The sequence below is a fragment of the Haliaeetus leucocephalus genome, unplaced genomic scaffold (genome assembly GCF_000737465.1).
Source record: "Haliaeetus leucocephalus isolate CR32 unplaced genomic scaffold, Haliaeetus_leucocephalus-4.0 Scaffold657, whole genome shotgun sequence".
In the NCBI taxonomy this organism is placed as follows: Eukaryota; Metazoa; Chordata; class Aves; order Accipitriformes; family Accipitridae; genus Haliaeetus; species Haliaeetus leucocephalus.
Genome location: NW_010973093.1, coordinates 4,262,719 through 4,281,033, shown reverse-complemented (window position 1 = coordinate 4,281,033; position 18,315 = coordinate 4,262,719). Strand labels below are relative to the sequence as shown.

The 18,315-nt window shown below is 53.3% G+C and overlaps 1 protein-coding gene across 1 annotated transcript; it reads left to right on the top strand.

The window, feature by feature from the left end:
• The first annotated feature begins 985 nt into the window (after positions 1-985).
• Positions 986-17,891, top strand: PMP22 (peripheral myelin protein 22). The gene is made up of 4 exons (XM_010579431.1): positions 986-1,124; positions 2,318-2,408; positions 13,367-13,507; positions 17,565-17,891. Exons 1-4 carry the CDS (start codon positions 1,047-1,049, stop codon positions 17,729-17,731), a joined length of 477 nt encoding a protein of 158 aa, XP_010577733.1. The 5' UTR covers positions 986-1,046; the 3' UTR covers positions 17,732-17,891.
• Positions 17,892-18,315: the final 424 nt, after the last annotated feature.

Sequence of the window (18,315 nt, the reverse complement as noted above, 5' to 3'; positions counted from 1 at the left end):
CGGGCCGGGCCGCCAGCCCGGCTGGGGAGGGAGGGAAGAAGGAGGGAGGGGGGCGGTGGGGGGCCGCCGCTGCTGAGCGCTCTCCCGGGGAGAGGAGCAGCCACCCCCACGGGGCGAGGGGCCGGAGAGACCCTCCGGCGGTCCGCAGGGGAGAGGGATGGGGGACACCCCCCCCGCCACCACCACCAGCACCGCTCCAGGGGTCCTCTGGGGAGAAGGGGTTCAGGGCAACCCCTCCCTCCTTCTCTGGGAGTCCCGAGGGGAGATGGGCTGGGGAAAGCAGCACACAAACACACCCCCCCCCCCCGCCCTCCCCGGGGGAGAGGGTCCAAGAGAGCCTTTGCTGGGGGTGCCGAGGGGAGATGGGTCGAGGAGACCCCCGGAGAAAAGGGGCCGAGGTAGCTCCGTCGGGTGAGCTGGGCCGAGTTAGACGCCCCCCACCCCCAATCGGGGGTCGCCAGGGGAGATGGGCCGGGGAAAGCTCCCATGGGGAGAGGGGCCGACAGAGTCATCCCCGGTGGTCCCATGGGTAGGTGGGCAGGGGAACCCCCCTGGCGGCGGAGAGGGGCCGGGGTAGCCCTCTTGGGTGAGATGTGCCGGGATAGACCCCTCCCCCGGGGGTGCCGAGGAGCGCACACTTCCCCCGGGGAGAGGGATCGGGACCCCCCCCCCGCGCAGGAGACGGGCTGGGGGACCCCCTCGGGGAAGCCCCCCCCCGGGGGTCCCCAGTGGAGGGGACCCGGGAAGCCCCCTCGGTGAGAGGACTTGGGGGAGCAGGCTCGGGGAAAGGGCTCGGCGGAACCCCACGGGGGTGTCCGGGTGTGGGTCTGGGCAGAAGGCAGGGACACCCCCCCCGCGCTCCGTCGGTGGGGCCGGAGGGAAGAAGCCCCGGAGCTGGGCGCTGCCCAACCATCGCCCGGAGCCGGGTGCGCTCCTGCCGCCCCCGGAGCGCCTCCTGCTGCCCCCGGGGCCGGGCTTCACACAGAGACAGGCACACTCAGCAGCATCCCTCTCCCCCTCCAGTTCTGCCCTTCACCACCGCCAAGATGCTGCTTTTGCTGCTGGGGATCATCGTGCTCCACGTCACCGTGCTGGTGCTCCTCTTCGTCTCCACCATCGTTAGCGTAAGTACGGACTTTTCTCTGGCACCGGGGTACCGGCGAGGCAGGGAGCGGCCGGTGGCGTGGCATGGCATGACAAGACCAGAAGGTGTTATTTTTATTTGGCTTTTATTTTCCAGCCTAGCTTTTAGCAGGGAACCTTTACTTGCCGTTTGCAGGTCTTGCTAACAGCGGGGGTTTGGAGCATTTTGCACAGAAAGCTCTCCCCGTATTTGTGCAGTCAGGTGTAACTGATGGGTCGCCGGGTTGCGTGCCGTAGCGGATGCTCAGGGCATCCCCGTTAGCGCAGAGGAGAGCGTTGTTGAAGCCCGTCTCCTCATCATCCCCATGCTGGTTCACATCAGGGAGCAGCCTCAGAGCACCCAAAACACCCTCTGTGGGGGTGACACTGCGCTCCCCTTTCCTAAAGGAGCTCCACCTGCTAACGGGCTTCAGCCCCCAGGACCAATGCAGCCAGTCTGAGCAAAACCCCTTGAAAAGGGGCTGGTTTGGGCACCGGCTCCTCAGCACCAGCAGTTTTGCTCTCCAGCTCTGCTCCTTTGCGGCTGTGAATTAGGCACAGCCTCTGTCTCCTAACCTGGATGGGCAATTTTCAAGGCTTAAGCTTTGCAAGCAGGGGGAAGATTGAGGGCTTGGATGCTGCACAGAGGGTTCCCAGCACTGTCCTTGGTCTAGAGCCCAGTTAACACGTCATCTACTTAGGAAGAGGTTTGACTTGGTTTCAAGGCAGCAGTTATGTGGAGCTGGTGAGTTCCAGGCTTGCTTCACCAGGTTCTTCTTTCTCGTATTTTTTTTTTTCTTCTTTTTTTTGGCGTGGTAATAGTAGTAGAAGACGTTACAAAAATCTTCCGAGTCGTTAGAAATCACGTGGAAGCATTCAAATAGCCCGGCCAGGCACCAGGCGAGGACGGCAGAGGGGAGGGAAGTGTGCGTCCCCCGTGGGACTTGGTCCATGCTTAAAGAGAATAAAGAGCTTCTGTTTTTCTGCCGTTGAGGTGAACGCAGCTAAAAGCAAATACCAGTATTTACTTTCCAAACCACTTTCTAAAGAAAAGCGTGTGCCTGGGAGCGCCCGGCCGGGCACACGCGTGCCAGTACGCACTGGGGCGTCTCAGTGCCGAATCCCTGGGGGAGGGCACGCAGCTGCCTGCCATCTCCTGCTAGGGCCCTGCTCACAGGGCTGCGTCTCTTTGCAGCAATGGCTGGTGAACGGCGGGCACACGGCGGACCTCTGGCAGAACTGCACCTCCGGTAGCGTCTTCCACTGCCTGACATCATCCACGAATGGTGAGTGCTCCCCAGGAATCAGGGCTGCTGCTGCCTCATGCTTTTATTCTTCTCCCCAGACTTATGAAATCAAGGGAGATTTGCTTGTATAGGATATTTGTGGTTCCCTCTTGCTTTTCCCTGCATTGCCCCCAAGTTGTTCCCTTCCACCCCTTCCCCTTGCCTCATCTGCTCCGTCCCCACATGGAAGGTCAGCACTCCACCGCATTCCCGGTGTCCTGGTGGGGGGACACAGGGCTGGCCCAGCAGCGGGGGGATTCCCTTGGCAGTCCCCGAAGTTGCGATGCAGCTTTGCATGGGTACCAGACCCAATGCCCATTGCTCTGCCCTGCTGCCCTCGAGCTGCGGGGCAGCTCCCAGTGGCGCTGTGGCAGGGGGTTCGGCACACTCAGCTGCAGCAGAGCTGACCGGTTCAAGCGCTTTTTGGCAGTCTCCTCTTATTAGCCCATTTTGATCACACTTGGATGTACAAATGCAGGGCAGCCCTTGGAGCAGGGTTTGCTGGGCAGCTGTTGCAGTGCTGGGAGTGGACGGGCCATTTTCAGCACACGTCCCTCTTGCTGTGGTTGTGAGAGTGTTTTAAAGATGCATGTGGAGCCCCGAGGTTGGCGTGTCTCTGGAGGACACCCTGTCCCCTGTCTAGAGATCTGCCTTGCTTTTTGCTGCTGTGACAGGCTGAGTTTTTGGGCACACCGCTCGTCCTGTGGTGTGCTGCCGAGTACTGCATGTGGGATGTGCTGAGTGCTCGGGCCCTTCTTTGTCCTGCTGCTGAAATGGCCCCTGTGGCACCTGCACATCTGGGGTGGCTGAACATCTACCTCTGGACTAAGCTGGGTGAAGGCTGATGTCACGCTGGGTGACATCACCCAGTGAGCTGTTTGCTGAGGTCAGCACGGGAGGAGTGCTTGCTAAGAAGCCATTACACAGAGTTTCCAGGGCACCTAGTGGTACCAGTAACACGAAATCTGTGCTCAGGGAGTCAGGCAAGCCTGTGCCTCAGTTTCCCCAGAAGATGGGACTAATGCCAGCAGTGCTGTGTCCAGCGTTTGTTTTCCGTTAGCCTGGTTTTTGCTTTCCCGTGGAAACAGATTCTCCTGGTGTAACCCCCAGTGAAACCAGTTGTGAATCATACCAATGTCACTGGGAGCACAGTCATACTACCCTGGAAATGTCCTGGAGTAGGAGCAAACTGATGCCACGTGGTCTTGGCAAGGCAGGAATGACTGCAGTGGAGAGCACTAAATACTTCAAAGGGTCTCATGGTGATGGGAGACTGTCAGAAGTTTTTGGAGGTTCAGGTCACCCTAGTCCCCAGCCCGCTGGATGCAAAGCTCTTATCTTCCCTGGGCTGAAATCAGTGGCGTGTTTCCCTGCAGGGGCCCAGGCTCTGGTTTTGGTGGGAGCGAAGCCACCGCTGCGGGTCTCTGCTGACGCCTGGTGGTGTCCGGGCCGGCCAGGAAGCGGTTGGATCCCATCCCAGCCGAGGAGCCTTCTGGAGCCATGTCCTTCATCAGCAGTTGGCCGGTGCTGGCTATCTGCAGCGTAGGCAGGCTGCTTCACGGCCATTCATGCATGCTCCAAAACTGCTGACCTTGCGCTTTGAAATAAAAGGCAGCGATTGCCCCCCCAGAGTCCCAGAGCTGAGGGCTGTAAAGCCTCCCCAAATCTTTTGCTTTTCAAACCTGCACCGCTTTTTCTGGGTGTTTGCAGGATGCTGTATGTTGGGGAGTTGTCAGTGTTGAGAGGGGCTTGTCCAAAATGCGGCTGGGATGGTTTCCTCCATGTCTGACTGTCCTGCTGGGTGTTGTGAGTCTATATTGCCCCGTTCCCAGAAGTTGCTCAAACAGGGGCTTCCCTCCGGATCCCTTCCAGCGATGATTTTTTAACATTAAAGGGGCTGTAGTCAAGATGGCCCTGCTAAAAATGCGGTCGAGCAACTGAGTTTGGTTGATAAGGTGCCCCAGTGGGCTGCTCTTTGCGTAGAGGTGTGTTGTGCTCAGGTCTTAAAGAGCTCTCTGCCAGCTCTTATTTATATGAAGGCCTTGCTCTGGCATCAGGAGAAGAGGGTTTTGCTTGGGCAAAAGCTTCTGCCCCATCCACGCCGTGGCAGGGGTGTGGGAGCAGTGCTGCTGAGGACCAGTCTTCATCTGGTGGGATCCTGGATGCAGGATCCAGAGCTCACCGGTGCTGTAGGAACACAAAATCAAAAGATATTTGCTAGGCTTACGCAAGGCTTTTAAAATCTGTTTGTAAAAACAGAATAAAAATATCACGCAGCGTCATTCCCGGTGGATCCCTGCACCCTCCCTCCCTGCTGCCCGTCTCCGAGCCCCTTGGTCCCACTGCCCCTACGCTGCCAGGGGAGCTGCAGTTGGCCACTATTTGGAGTGATAGCGGGGACATGGGGAAAGGATGCTGTGGCAGGGCCAGCTCCAAGGCTTATGCTCATCCCCTGCCTGGTCCTTGTTATTCTCCTCAAACTCTCTTTGCTAGGAATATGCTTACTTTCAAAAATATGAAAGATCCTATACCAAATACCACAAACCGTTCTCATTTAAATTTCTCTCAAAACACAGGCTGTGCATGCTACACTGGGTTGTAGAAAGCCTTAAGAATTTGTTTCTCTGTGCCTGTGCCAAGGACGGTGCTTAACGGTTAATCACAGAGTGCCAAGGTCTGCTCTGGGCTAAGAGCAAGAAATCCTCATTCGGGAATTTTGGCAGAATTCGATCTTTACATAGAGGCAGTTTTTCTTCCGGCCATCGCAGCAGCCGCTGTAGTGCAGTTATTTTTTCTTCTCTTTTTGAAAAGGAGTGGTACTCAGTACTCGGAATATGTGGAATCAGGTAGGGTTGGGTCTCCTGTTTTCAGCATGGGTGGGGGCTTTGCCGTAGCACCAGAGCGGTGGGTTTGTTGTGCTGAGATGCTCCCCTTGGTCTCAGCATGGTGAGGATGGATGAACCTCCTCTCGCCTGCTGTCCTGCCACCCAGGGACCCTTTTGTTTACATGACCCATACGTGGATGCCCAACAAGAAGCTGAACTTGCTACAACCAGGTGCCAGCAAGATTTGCTTGTGTTTAACGCTGGGGCAGGTTTGGGACCGTGCTCCTAACCTTATAGATTACCCCATGGGGGTGGAATAAGCAGCAAAACAACTCAAGGGTTGACTGCAGGAGGACTGTCAGACCATGGCTCCCTGGGACATTAGCAGACCTCGGGCACAGGATGGAGCTGGCCTCAGTGGAGGCTGAACTCACACCTCCCAAATGCCTCTTGGCACGGCTTGGACCCCTCACACCTCCCAAATGCGTCTTGGCACGGCTTGAACCCCCTGGGTATGTGAGGGCTGAGTGGTCCTGATGGGAGCAAGCGCTGGGAGGGAGGAGGAAACGCCAGGTCGGGGGCAGATGCCCACTTCTTTGCCTTTTACAACTGCCTGCTTGTTGCTTTGATTTCTGCATTTGCTTGTTAGATAATGACTTTTTTTTTTTCAAGAGGTCGACAACTATGGAAAAAATGTTGCAATCTTTGCTTCGTTTGCGCTGTCAGACATTCCTGGAAAAGACTTATCTCAAGAATTTAGCTCTGAATCCCAGAATTGTGTGTCGGCACGGCTGCGCGCCAGCCCCCAGCTGTGCGATCCCACTGCAGACACGGGGCACACGGCCGGACCTGAGCTGCTCAAGTGCTCTTGAGTAGATTCCACCCCAAATTTCCAGACAGCGATATTTTTTTCCCCCCAAAATGGCCTTTTCTCTCCACAACTGATTTTCTTGTGCAGGCAAGGAGATTTTTTTTTCTGCTGCTTTCTACTGCTCTTCCTCTGGTTTTGGTGGGAATGCTGAATTCGGGGAAGCAGTGGGGACCTTCGTGGAGATCCCTACATCCTTCTGTAACGTCAGGAGACATTTTTCCTGTTGTCTTCCTACCGTTTCTCCTGTGGCTGCTCTGTGGCTTTTGCATGACTGGCTTGTTCACAGGCAGGCTGATGTTTTTTGGCTTTTTTAAAGGGAAAAGAAAACCCCAAACTTTGGGAAATGCGCAGGCTGCCAATCCACATGATTACTAAGTGCCATGAGCTGTATGATCCTGATGATTTGCTGATCTGGTGGCCACAAGCAAAACCCAGGTGGGTCGTCCAGAGCAAAGATCTGCCCTGGACCGCCCGGGTGGGCAGGGATGGACCTCCCATCAATGGGACAGGCACTGCCATGCAGTGGGGGATTGCTCTGCTCTTCTGCACACTGACCTTCCCTCTTCCAGAACCCCTTTGCTCTGGCAGATGGGACCCTAACCAGCACTGCTGGTGCTTGAAATGCATTTTCTTTGTGCTGGAAGAGGCAGGAAAAATCTTCGTCCCTGGCACAAGGCAGGGGCGTCTGTGCCCTGACCCATCAGCTGTTCCCAGGAGGAACTGCACTGCTTCTTCTCCGCTTTAAAATGTATAACTGAAACATCTGAAGCCATTGCTTTTCCTCTGTCAGCGCCCCCCCCCCCCTTATTCTTTCAGACTCTTTCTTCCAGTAATGCTGGACTTGCATGACATAGAAAAGGTATGGAGAGATGGAGGTGCCATTTAACTTGCTGTAATCCTTTTTGTGGCTGAAAATGATGTTGCAAGGCTGCATTGAAGCCTTGCACTGAGGAAAATTATTTCTCGATGTCTAATTCCATTATCGATAGTGAGTATAGAGTACCTGAACAAAAAGAGATGGGGGCAAATTCCCCTCCAGCCCACTGGAAGAACCAAGACTGCACCAATTCGGTCAAGACTTGGAGAATTTGTCACTGGTGAGGGGACACTTCCTAGCACAGGAGAGTGAGATGGAGGAGATAGTCCAGTCACCTCTGCAAATTAGAAGTTCAAAGATTTAAAGATTCAAAGATACAACACATGGTGTCAGCCTTTTATTGAATGGAAAAGTTACCTTCTGCCCTTATGCTGTGGGTCTTGCTGAGTCTGCGGGCACAGCGCTGTTGCAGCTGTTTGCTTTATTTCTGCTGGGCAGCTGCAAACGAGCAAGAAATTACCCATATTTAAGGATGCTGAATCTGTTATAATGAAGCCACGCAGTAAATAACGCATAGCTTCTTTGTGTGATAGTGCATAGCCTTTGTATTTGAGGTTCTAGCCATCAGCTGGCCCCATTCGGCTTATGGACCGCATGTACAGATATCCTGATTTGGGGACATCTCTGGTTTTTCAGGGTCTTTGCAGTTTGCAGCAGAGTAGCAAAGAGCCAGCTTTTAACCTCAGTGGTTTGCTTTGTCATTAATGACAGATAACATTGGCTTAACTCGGGCAGGGTTGAACCCCTCTCTGCCAGCTTGTGGGTGACTGTAGCTTGCCCCTTAGTTGTCTAAAATAAACTGTGGGGTATTCCAGGAGAATATTTTGTATTTCAGATCAGTTTCTGCCATAACCATGTCCCCTGTCATATGAAAGGGATTTCCTCTGCTTAAAACCAGGTTTGTGTTGTTGCTTGTTCTTCTCACAAAGAGCATCTGATAAGGAGAGGTAGGGAACCAGTGCTGTTTTCCCTGCTCTTGGCTGTTCCAGAGCTCTTTGGTTCCCCTATTTCTGCCTAAGGGGGGGGGGGGGTGTCAGCCAACCTTCCCTGCAGGATGGGGAGCTTTGGCCCATAGAAGAGGAGCAAAAGGGAGGAAGAATGCAACCCTGTGGGCAAACTATGACTGCAAAACCAGAAGAATGGGTGGGGAAGTCCACTGTAGAGTGCAGTGCTGGAAACTCTTAATCCAACATTTTTTTTGGCCTTGATGAGACTCTTGGGTGTCCCCGTGGCCACAGGCTGAGTGTACCCCTGCGACATGCCTGTGGGTCAGGGCACCACTGCTCCCCATCCCTGCTCCTGGTGCCTGGACTTGAAATCAGTGGGAGGAAATCAGTACCCAAGCCCTTTGGAGGACCTAAGTCTGAAATGATATCTCTACCATCTTAGCTCACTCTGACACACAAACCAAAAGGAGGTCAGAGCCACCATGCCGAGGGTCGTGCAGAGGAGCTGGCTTGGGCATTGTGGAGCTGTTGGAAGGTGTTTTTTGTGGTGCCAGCAGCTTTCTGCTGCCTCGGCGGCAGCAGCAGCAGTTGCCTCTGCGTGACGTGAGCTTTGACGGTCTGATGGGACATCTGAATGTGGCAGCTCTGGAGAGCTACGGACCTCCTGGCCTCAGGGACTTCTTGGATGGAGCTTCGAGGAGAAGGCAGAAGGGAGGACAGCTGAGAGGAAAAGAGGACAAGAGGAGAAAAGAGGGCTTTGAGGGTTTCATCTCCTTCTGAAGGGAGCTACGGAAGAGGACCAGGAAGTCTTGGGCAGGAATTGCAGCATCGTCTTCATTCACCGCCTCCCCACACCTCAGGTGTTTCCCACCTGCACATCCCCTGGCCCTTACAAATACCTTGGCAGCTCTTTAAAATCCCCCTTTTCTGGTGGGATTTCCAGGAATACCTTGATCCAGCACCCTACGGCCTCTCCAGGGAGTAGACATAGGAGGACAGGAAAGGAACAACTGTTGGGTGAAAAACCTGCTTTTTCCCAGCTTAAGCATCCAGCAGCCCAGAGCATGGTCTGGGAAGGTTTGACTTCAGGCTGGTGGGAGGTCTGGGACTGAAGCAGAAGAAAGTTGCAATGTCATGGAGCTCTTCTTTCCTTAGGAGAGCTTAGCAGGTCTGCTGCATGTGGCTGACGAACTGTGAGGCTGTTCTCTTCAACAGGAGATATGTCCACTTTGAGCGGTGGGGCTGTGGGTGGTCGCAGGGGAGGTTGTCTGTGCTGCTCAGGAATAGCTCTGCAGGTAGCTGAGCTTTTTTGCCTTTCTGGGTTGCTACAGTGAGTTGCCAAGGGGCAGCAGCCTGAAGTTCAGGCCCAGAAGAATGATGCAATTGAGCTAATATTTCTGCATCTTCATTTCACCCTTTTTCAACCCTCTTAAGGGGTGTTTGAATATCAAGGTTTAAAACCATTGCAAGCCCCAGTGCTTGTGATGTGACCTGTCCGTTTCATAGGCGAGGATGCAAGTTGGGTTCAGGTTCTTGGTCAGACCTTGAAGCCCGAGAGTCTGCTTTGGAAAAACTCTGCTCAGAAAATACGTCTTTTCCTGGCAGACCTGGGCTGGTACCTTTCTGCCAGTAGATGCATATGCTGTTCCTGACCCTGCTGATATTTAGTTTGCAGCATTGAAGGAGCAGGTTTTACCATGCAGATGTCATGAATTTCTCTTCCCTTTAGTTTTGTATATATTATATGCTACAGTTACCTCCTTAGTGGATGTTTTCTTCCCCAGAGGTGGTTGCTTTTTAAGCGTACAGTGCATATGCATTTTGCGAAGGGAAAGCTATATGTGCAAAATGTTACCATCAGCTGCAGGTCACAGCACACAGGTATTTTTAATGCATAGCACTAATTTAGTGATGTCTTACAGCGAGTGTATAAGCTGATCGCTCAGATAAGTTTCTTTTCAGTTTGCACTTTCGTCTTTCTCCTTGGCTGGGTCAAAAGAGGATAGGGTGTCTGCAGCAGAGCAGTGAATGAAACCCTGGGGAGCCAATGCCTGTCCTTTAAGGCCCTCTGCTCGTGGCCAAGGACATGTTTGTGCCTGCCCCATCAATCCTGCTCAGCTGCACCCATTGTCTGGGTATAACCCCCCCCTGCAAACAGGGCTGGGGCTTTGCTGGAAGGGGTTGGGTTAGCTACTGTCTTTCTCGGGGGGAGTGTGGTTCAGCTGCAATTCCTGCTCTAGGTTTCAATTTCTGCTCTGGGTTTCTTTCTTTCATGTTAGACTTCAGGGCAGTTGAAATGTGGTCTTCACCATCCCAGGGGTGAAGTCTTTTCCCTGTTGTTTTAAGTAGTAGCGTGAGCACATCAGGACTTGCAGAGCTTAGGGAAGTTTTGAAATTTGTTTTGTAAAAACTTCTTACTCTGTTTCTGACTGCCTGAAAGGGCTCTAAAAACGCTCCCAATGGGTCCGCTCCGGAAGCGGTATGCAGGGTGTTATCTGTCCTTTCCACTCTGTTTCCTTTTCTTCCTCCTCCTGAAGAACAAAGATATAAACACGGAGCTGAAGAGATGCAGCAGAAAAATGGAATAACTGACTTGCTGCCCAGGGGAAACCACAAATAACAGTCTGGGAGTAAACAGTGCTGACAGCCCTGCGATACAACTCATAGGGCCCAGACTTCCCTGTGGGAAACGCGCTTTATTTTTAAAAGCCTGTAGGTAGGACACAGCACTAATAGCAAAGGACCTAAAAGCATAATGGGATTGAGGAGGTAGCAATACTATCTGCAGTTATAGTGTGTTTTCAAATGAATTAAAGGCAATTAGCTATCCTAATACAGCTGAAGTCTGTGGGCAGCTGGGCTTGGACTTAATGGTGAGTATAGCAGCTTGCACTTGTGGGTCTCTGAGTCATGAGCTGGGGATCCTGCCCCTTGTTTTTACAAAGGAGGCTGATAAAAGTCAGCAAAGGGCTGGATGTGAGCAGGCCCGGAGCTCTGGTCTGTGGGATCATCTCTTGATTTCCCTACTCACAAGTTCGTGCCACTGCTGCTCTCTGGCTGCCGCGGGGCGGTGCGGCTGGCTGCCGAAACCCCTCCGGTCACTGAGGGCTTTCCCCTCTCTCTCAGTGCCTGCCTTTATATTACTCTGACATGGCTTTTTATTACAATGGGATTTTGCAAAGCCTGTATAAATCATTTGGATTCAGAACCAAAAAAGAGGCACGGGGAGGCGGATGCAATTAAAAGGGCAGCTCAGCTCAGCTTTCCGTCTAGACAGCCTTCTCTTAAAATAACTGGCACTTGGAGCATCCACCTCCGAGCAGAAAGGGCTCCTCTCTCTGCCGGATTCCGTGGCCTTTGAAATCACAAAAGACTTGGCTTCCTGGGTCCTGGACCGAACTGCAGGTCTTGGGGCCGGGCAGGCTTTGGCTCAGCTGGTGCACGGAGCTGGACACGGCTTTAGGGCTTGGGAAGGCGTGAGCTGAAAGCTCAACTTCCCAGACCTTTGATGGGAGGGAGCCCTTTGTGTGCTGAAGCATGGAAGGAGATTGCAATTCAGCAGCTGGACATCTTCTAACCATACTTCTCTGACCCCACCTGAGCCATGATTTATGACTTGATTTTTAGCAGCGCTTGAGCTGCCTTATCCCCTCTGTTGCCCACTGGTCGAGCATGGCCAGAGCTGAAGGGTCAGGTGGGGTCGAGGCAGGGGGGTTTCCCTGCCTGGGTAGCTGAGATAGGCGAAACATAAGGGACGTTTTGTGTGCACATCAGTGTGAAAACCACACTGGGATTTCCTGGAAGTGACAGCAGTGATAGCTGCTCCTTCCTAAGGAACGGCAGCAACTGGTGCACATGGATGTAAACCCGGTGGTGCCGAAACAAGTGAAGCGCAGCAGCTCTTTAGCAGGGTGTGTTAATGCTGCAGAGTAGTTTGGCATGGGAGGCGTGAAAAGGAGGGGAAGGAAAAAGCTGTCTGCAATGAGCAGAGGCCTCTCTGGCTGGTTTCAGTCTGCTTTGGTGAGCAGGGCCTGAATTTGCTCCGTTGCGTGAACGTCCGGAGGCAAGATGCAAAGGCAAGAGGTAGAATTGATGGTCCAAAGTCAAACACACTAGACATTACTGAATTGCACAGGATGTTTTCTGCAGGCATGGATTTGCTGGAAAGGCACAGGCGTGGATCGTCATTGCCGTCCTAGTTGAAGGCCGTACCTCACTCTCCAGTTCAAATTCCACTCTCACCTCCATGAGTGCAGCTTGTGAGGATTTGGTGGGGAAGCGTGATCGCTTCTCTGGGACCAGAGACTGCTCTGGGCAGTCCCAAATGGCCTCACTGGCTGCACCAAGTATTGAAGGTTGCTAAGCTGAAGCGTAGCTTTATTTGGAAGTTTTGCTATGTTTCAGCTATTTCATGCAGAAAGCTGTTTCTTGCAGTGTGCAGCCGGGAGAGCGAAGCTGGTGGTGGTAAAACTGCAGTGCAAGCGTGGGACTGGGACTGAGACTTCGGTGCTGCCCAATTCTTGACTATCTGAGGATCCAGCCCAAAGCATGATTTTTCTGCCTTTCACTGGGCGGTTTGTGCCTCACTTTACCTCTGCCGAGTCCTGCCTGGCTTTCGTGGTGAATTAATTGATGTTGCATCCTTAAAGACCTCTCGAGGAAAGCTGCAAATACTCCTTTTGATCTCAAACTTTACAAGGAAAGGGAAAGGCAGAGGTACTTGTGAGGACAGCCCCTTCCCGCTGCTGTGAGCCACTGCCTCCTTCTGTGAAGCTCATGGGATGGAGCTGCATTTTGCTTGTTTATTTATTTTTTTTTTTTTAACACGGGGAGTTACACACCCACGAAGCCTGGAAATAGCTGGGCAGTGACTCACGCAGGGGCTGGTTTAACTGGTCTGCTCCGGGAGGCAGCTGTGTTTGGCAGCTGGGGAAGGCTCTTTCCAAAAAGTTTGACTCTACAAGGGCAGAGGGTGTTTTCACTAGCTATGTATTTATTTTACCTCTGAGCTTGGCCAGCTCGGTGTCTCATGGCTTGTTGCACATGGCTTTTGTGTTTCCAGTACAGCTGAACTCCCAGGGCCTGACATGAAGTTGGGGGAGAGGCTTTGTCTTGGTTTCTGCAGACTTCAGATTGGGACTGATATTGCTGCTCATATTTTATTAGAAATGCTCCCTGAGAAAGCATGTGGCCCTGCAGTTCGTTTTATCCCAGCATGCTGGTCCATGCACACGTCATCCTAAATCCTGGGCAGCATCGTGCCCGTGCTGAGGACCTCACCTGCTGGATGTGGCCACATCCCCCAGCTGTTAAGAAACTTAATGGGAACCGGGGGCGGGATGGTGGCACGGGGGATGATGCCGAGGCCACGGGCTGTGGTGGGGGCTTGCTGTCTGTGGTGCCCACACTGAGGTTTCTGTCTGTCTGTCTTTCCCCAGAATGGCTGCAGTCTGTCCAAGCGATGATGATCCTTTCCATCATCTTCAGCGTCTTGTCCCTGTTCCTGTTCTTTTGCCAGCTGTTCACGCTCACCAAGGGCGGGCGGTTTTATGTTACTGGAATCTTCCAAATCCTTGCCGGTAAGTGGGGGCTGATTGATGGGGCTGTCACCAGTGGGGAAAGGGCTTTCAAGCAGAGGAGAGGCCAATGGTAGAAACGAGCATGCTCTTGGGTACCGAAGCAGGAGGATCACGGAGCTGGCTCCCATGTGGCTCAGTGAAGGGAAGAGGGGGTGAATAATTTGTGTCTGTTGAGGTCTCGCATGCCCTGGGATGGGATCTGTCTGTCAGGGCGTTAGCTGTCCAAGCTCTTCTGCCCTTGTGTCATGGAAGGTGCAAGAGGGTTGCTGCCCCGGCCGGGGAGGTGTCGGAGGGGCAGAGTGCCAGACCCGCCAGAGGCAGAGCTGTGCCAGCGGTCCGGGGCGGTGGGGCAGGCAGGGCGCGGGGGCTGCCGGACCGGGGGCTCTGCCCGCTCTTCCAGTGGCTTGGAATGGGGCGCTGAGGGTCCAGGGTGGCTGCGCTGGCTTTGGGATCCACCTGCGCCGGGCTGGGCGAGGTTTCCGCAACTGCAGGCGGGGTGGGGGAAGTAGTGACGATCCTCTTTTGGCAAAAGAGGATCCGAGGATTATTTATAAACTTGCCATAAGGGGGCCTGGTGCTTTCCACATCAGCAAAGAGCCACTGGAGCGTGCAGGGTGAGCCAGCTGACTTTGAACTGTCAGCTACTATTTTTAACTCTTAAAGAACTCAGCCCTGGAAATGAGCCATGGTTCGTGTCCTACGTTGCATTTCTCCAAATATAGATGCTGTAAAGCCACTGCCTCCATTTACGTTTCCACGTATGAAAACAGTGGAGAGGATTTTCAAGCATTCGGACTAGAAAAATTAAATTGTGCAATGAGGTTCTGGCTAAATTATGACAGACTGTCTGGGAAGGAGACTAATTGTTTACTAGAGCTTTAGATGTTAAACTAAAAGCCACCCTCAGTCCTGCCACTGAATCCATGGAAAAACTCATCCACTGAATTTAGACAGAGTTTCTGAGCATCCTCTAAGTGACTGGCCTTCACAAACCTTGGAAAAGTTTAGAGCTAACCTTTCTTAGCAAGTGTGGCATGAAATCTATTGTAAGTGTATTTGCTTGGCCATAATGCAGGTGATGAGTTCAGATCAGTTCACCGTCTCTGGAAAGATAGATGTGTAGAAACCCATTACAGCCATGGAGTCAAGGAGGGGAAATGGGCATTAATAATGCAATTATCTGCCTGAGAGCTTGTCTAATAGATCTGGGAGCAGAAGGCTTCTCTCTCCTGAGTGATTGTTGGTGATTCCTCATTCTCAGAGGAAGAGAAAATGGGATTGCAACCCTCCTGTCCATGCTGTGCTGGGTGTCCTAAGGGGATGGAAGGTCAGGCCATAGACCTACCGTCTCTTTCCTTGTTGGGCTTGAGACGTGGGTCAAATCCATCCCCTACCAGTATGAAGGACAGGAAAAGTGTGACCTGATCCCCCTGAAGCTTCCTCATGGCCTGGGGGACCCATAGGCAGAGGTCTGAGTCCAGATGGACCATGCAGAGGTGGGCACTGGTGGCCATCCTTGCTGTTGTCCCTGGCCAGGGCTGGAGGAGGGGGCTCAGGGCAGTTGTGGTCTTTGTGACCCTAAATTTCAGGGTTGTTGGTAGGAAACATGACATGGCTCTGCCAGCGCTGCCAGGATATCCCACTTGGAGGTATGGATGGCTCTGGTCAAAGGAGCTGAACCTGATGTGGTTTCCTTGCAGCTTGCCGTGGAAGGCCACTGCTGTCTAAAGCCAATGGAGGAAATTCCTGTGGCCTTCAGGCTTTGCAGGTGTTCCTCCACACCTTGCAAAGCCCTGGCACCACAAAATCCTACTGCAGGTCTGCCAGGGACGGGGTCTTACCTGCTTGAGTGCTTTGTTCTTGGCTCCAGCAGAGCTGGAGAGGACCTCCCTCCTTCTGGGAGGGGATGAGAAGGCTCTTCCTGAAGCTCTCCATCACCCTGCAACTCCTCCTGGGGTGATGCAGCTTGGCAAAGCTCAGGGTCTCCAGTTTTGGAGCCTGAGCAACAGCAATGCTGGACCTGAACCAGCGGGTGCTAGGGGCAGAACCACTGGGTGCTGTTGGGTAGTAGAGCAGGGCAGCGGTGCCTGAGGGGCAGGGGCTGGTCTCCAGTATGACTTCAGCTGTGGCTCAAGGGAACTGGGGAGCAGAGGTAAGGGCAAGAGCAGATGCACGAGGTCAGTTGGGTCTGTTGTGTAGCAGCAGGGCAGGATGCATCCCCAGCACCTTCTCCACACTGCTTGGAAACATGCCCCGAAGTCTAGCTGAATTTGCCCTGAGGGGATTTCAGCCATTGCAAAGGCATCAGAAGGCCCTCTACAGCTCTGCTCCATCCTTGCTGCGTCCATCACATCCAGGGGTAACTTCTCCTAGCTGCGTAAGCTGAGCATGGGAGAGACGTTGGTTTGGGCCTCTCAGGGTTTGACCCAACTTTTCCATCACTCTCTCCAGCATCAGCATCGCTTTTGTCCCTCATCTCTCATCCCTCCCGCCCTAGACCTGCTGTCCCCATGGGGTGGAGAGGGTGGGCTCAGCCTCAAGGGCTATGCCTTCCACATATCCCGCAGCTATTTGCAAAAACCTGCTTTGGAGAGCTAACCTTGAGCATGCACCAGCACCCAGCCTGGTTCATCTGCAGGGCTGGGGCAGCATGCACAAACCTGCAGGAACAGAGATGAGGTAGCATTTGCCCTCCTGGCCTCTCAAAGCAAGACTAGAGCGTGTTCTTAAAATCAGGCTCTAAAGTGGTGATGCATTACTGCTTACATTGGTGCAAGCAGCTGAATGCAACTGTCCTTCACTTCCCAAGCATGTTCTCCGGGCCAAAACCAGTGCAGATGCTGCAGAAGTGCAGTCATAACAGTTGCCTCCATTTTGCCAAATTCCTTATGTGGACAATTGCAGCTGTATTTTCTGCTGTCTGTAGGTGACCGGCGTGGCCGCACGCCTGTTCTCTGTCCCACCAGCATCGGCGGACAATTGTTGTGCTCTCTTTGCAGGGGCTGGGGCAGTGGGAGTTGGTTCTCTTGCTTAGAGAATGTAAACTGCACCAGCGACGCATTAATGAAACATATTCCCACTTCTGCACTTTCCCAGAACAAAGGAGCAGTGTCAAGTGGAATTACAGCTCAAATATCACGGTGGTTAAATGTAGGTGGTCCCGAGGTCCGTGCAGGGGATTTGGAACTCGGCTCCGACAACAGCCCCACGACTGTATAATAGAACTGCTGGGATTGACTGAAAGAGCTTGTTTTCAGGCAGAAATAGAGGTGGCTTTGTGTTAGCTCTGGGCAGTCCCCAACGCTGATGGGTTGTTTTTGCAACAAAGCTTAAACGCTGCCTACCGGAGCTGGGCCCGGCCGGACAGCCCTCGGGGACCTGTGCTGGCCCCTGGCAGGCGAGGGTGGATGCCGGGAGCCGGGGAAGAGGGACGAGCCCTGGGCACAGCAGGGCTTGCAGAGAGCAGGGTTTGCAGTTGAGCTCCTCGTCCAGCCCGGGAGGAGGACGGGGGATCACAGGGCACAGACCCTGCCCGGCCAGAGCGTTCGTGGCCCCCGGCTGTGTTTGCCTGGGCAGGTGATAAAGAAACTTTCGTGCTTTAAAAAAAAAAGGGGTTTTGTGTCTGACCTCTTGCAGCATCTCTGGTAGGGTGGTTCAGGCTACAGTCTGGGTTTTAAACGAGCGGGGCTGGTCCGGAGCAGCAGCCCAGAGCTGGGGGATGCCCGGTGCTTGCCTGAGGGATGGGTTAGCCCAGGTGATGCTCTGGCTTTGATTGCTCCAGGGGCTTCTGCTTTGCTTGCCCCACGGGCTCTGGCTTTGCTTGCTCGGAGCCTGGCAGAGATATCCCCACTCACCTGCAGCCAGGGCAGAGACCACACCATCCCCACCACCCTCCAAATCCTACCATAGTTTTCCAGGAGATGGGATACAAGGGGGCAAAAATGAAAAGTTTCACATGCTGGTATTGTCTATTATCCTCTCTGGCTCTGGGTTTCCAGCAGGGAACTGCTCCGTGCGTGGCATCTCTAACCCCTTCCTATATGCGCTTCCCTGGCAGGGCTCTGCGTGATGAGCGCCGCGGCCATCTTCACAGTGAGGCACACGGACTGGCACCAAGCCTCAGAAGACACCTCCTACGGCTTCGCCTATATCCTGGCATGGCTGGCGTTCCCCCTGGCCCTCGCCAGTGGCATCGTCTACGTCATCCTACGGAAGCGCGAGTGATGCCGCGGGAGGCGGCGTGGTGTGACAAGGGCACTCATGACGTCCACGGAGGAGACGGAGGCGGGGGAAAATAGACGAGAAAACGGAAAAGAAAATTAACCAAAAAAAAAAAGAAAAAAAAGGAATAAACCCTCCCAGCAAAACCAAAACCAAACCCAACCGACCCCAAAAGGAAACACTCAAAGGGTTACTTGTTAATTGAAGATGTATATAGTATCTATGGTTTAAAAAACCTATTTATAACACTTTTTACATATATGTACATAGTATTGTTTGCTTTTGTTGACCATACGCTATGTTTTAAAGCCTAAAGCAAGTGCCTAAGGAACTATTACTCCTAACAGTGTAACAAGAGCGCGGTGATTTTTCTCTCATGCAAAATCCTCTTTGAGCTGAACTCTCCTTCCCCATCCCAGCCTGTATCGAACCTTCAGAAAACCCCAGCTCTGACTGGTTTTAGGCTGGCGTAAATTGGAGTTGTGTCTGTTTATGCCAGCTGGAGGGTTGGTCCCCGCTCCTGCCACGTGCTGTGATCCTGGTAACCAAAGTGCACGTCCAGATCTGACGGGAGATGCTTCCGAAAG

Bases quoted from the DNA above. Each gene is read 5' to 3' on its own strand.
- PMP22 (XM_010579431.1), top strand. From the start codon at position 1,047: ATGCTGCTTTTGCTGCTGGGGATCATCGTGCTCCACGTCACCGTGCTG. The intron at 1,125-2,317 runs GTAAGTACGGAC...GTCTCTTTGCAG, and splicing joins TCGTCTCCACCATCGTTAGC to CAATGGCTGGTGAACGGCGG. The intron at 2,409-13,366 runs GTGAGTGCTCCC...GTCTTTCCCCAG, and splicing joins CCTGACATCATCCACGAATG to AATGGCTGCAGTCTGTCCAA.